We start from the raw sequence: 1,916 nt of genomic DNA on the forward strand, positions 1-1,916 counted from the left end.
GGGGGGGCAAAGTTTGACCGAAAACTTAGCTAACTCAAAAGTATAAGGTCTATAAAAAGAAGAAATGAATCATGATCTGAGCCAAAAATTAAGCCAGTAACTTAATATATTTGCATTCCTGAGAATTTTTTTTAAGAAGTTGTGTGAAAATGTCCAGTGTGGAGAGACCCCTGAGATTCCCGACTACCCTGGGCTTACGGAGTTAACCCTTCCAGCCCCATGCACGTATATTTTCAACAGCGCTTGTACCTCCCACCGTCCCAAGAGCGTATATTCTCAATTTCGCTGGGTACCCAATTTGCGCATTTTTCGAAATTAGCGAACCTAATTAAACTTTAGTTTTCATAATATTTGTTCATTTGCCTTGAAACACTGTTACATGTTATCATCTAAACCTCATTACAAAGATACTACATCACTTTTTAGAATGCATGCCTCTTTTTCTGAACTACTGCTGTGTTGGCTGGGACTGGGGTTAGGGAGTGCACAAAGTGGCTGGGGCTGGAAGGGTTAATACTGCCAAACAAAACTATGTCAGAGACAAAAACAAAATCCGTTGACATTGTCATATGTGTGTTTTTTTCTCTACTCCAATCACCGCTACCTTCTTCTTTTTCTTGGCTGGGGCCTTTGGCGCTCTCTCCTCCACGGGGAGTAACTCTGTCAGTTTGTCCAGGTCGGGGATAAGGTCGTACTGGTTGTCTCCCTGGCCAGAGAAACAGTCCATGGCGAAGTGACCTGAGAGGAAGACAGCCAATTTGTTTTTAGTTTTGGTAAGTGTTTTACGGCAGTTGCAACACAATAAGGTCACATAAGTGCCGAAGATTAGAGGTGTTACAAGAGAGTAACAAACGCAAAAAAGAAGGAGGGGGGATAGAGACCATAGATGTTTGATAGGAAAGAAGGAGCAAACCACACCAGAGCACCCCCGCCAACCACCCACAAGGAATTTGTTACACATGACGGCAGACGAGAAAACGAAGAAATGATACAGTGAAGTCTGCTTACATACACCCAGATCTACCAACCCACCAGGCTTTCTTCGGTTCACCTGGGATTTTCATCATTTTACTTTAGCGAGGTGTCTTAGTAAACAGAAGAAAGAAAAAACAAATCAGAGATGATATTTTTTTTTAGTTTACCGCTATAGTCGGATGAACCATGTCTGGTTTGAGCTGACGTCACAGTATGTCGTCATGGTTACACCAACCACAGGGGTGACATTTCTCCGAATTCTTCTTCCCATTTCATTCAATTTTACTCAAACTTTTCTGGAGCACATGCAGCTGGTACCACAGATTACAAAAATGCAATTTTTAGAAAATTTTCTAAATATTGGACATGGTCATCTCAACAGAAAGCCGAAGAAATACGGCAAAGATATAGAAGAAGCAGACCACAGCATTGTGGTATAACTGTTTTGGGGGGGGGGGTTATGTTAGTAAGAGTTTTACAGCTCTTGCAACACAATAAGGTCATATAAAGTGCTGGAGATTAGAGGTGTTACAAGAGAGTAACAAACACAAAAGAAGAAGGAGGAGAGATCTGAACGATAGACGTTTGATGGGAAAGAAGGAGCAAACCACACCAGAGCACCCGCCAACCACCCACCTACAACATTATCAGCACTCACAATTTTTTAATTTGTTTTAAGACACAGTGAATAAACTGAGGGCGACAGGAAGCAGACAGTGGTCTCACCGTGCCCGCCACATCTACGACAGACTGTGTTCAGCTCAGCTCCCAGCTCAATCTTGTTCTCTCCCTTGAAGTTCCACTTGCGACGTTTTTTCTCGTCTAGACTGTAGTCAAGAAATTGGGAAGAGACACAAAATGTTGATAACAACGTAAAAATACATCAAATACATCTGTCCTTAAAATGTTAAAGTTCAGCATTTATCACTCCCCAGTCCCCC

At 42.2% G+C, this 1,916-nt stretch overlaps 1 protein-coding gene across 1 annotated transcript in view; it reads right to left on the reverse strand.

Moving 5' to 3' along the window:
- Positions 1–1,916, reverse strand: part of LOC101850345 (nucleolar protein of 40 kDa) — a 47,826-nt gene that overhangs the window by 40,296 nt on the left and 5,614 nt on the right. The window contains exons 5-6 of the mRNA XM_035970683.1: positions 1,702–1,802; positions 605–738 (exon numbers count right to left, since the gene is read on the reverse strand). Coding sequence (XP_035826576.1) covers positions 605–738; positions 1,702–1,802 — 235 coding nt within the window. The remainder of the gene's footprint in view (positions 1–604; positions 739–1,701; positions 1,803–1,916) is intronic.

This window comes from Aplysia californica, unplaced genomic scaffold (assembly GCF_000002075.1).
Source record: "Aplysia californica isolate F4 #8 unplaced genomic scaffold, AplCal3.0 scaffold00306, whole genome shotgun sequence".
Taxonomy (NCBI): domain Eukaryota; kingdom Metazoa; phylum Mollusca; class Gastropoda; order Aplysiida; family Aplysiidae; genus Aplysia; species Aplysia californica.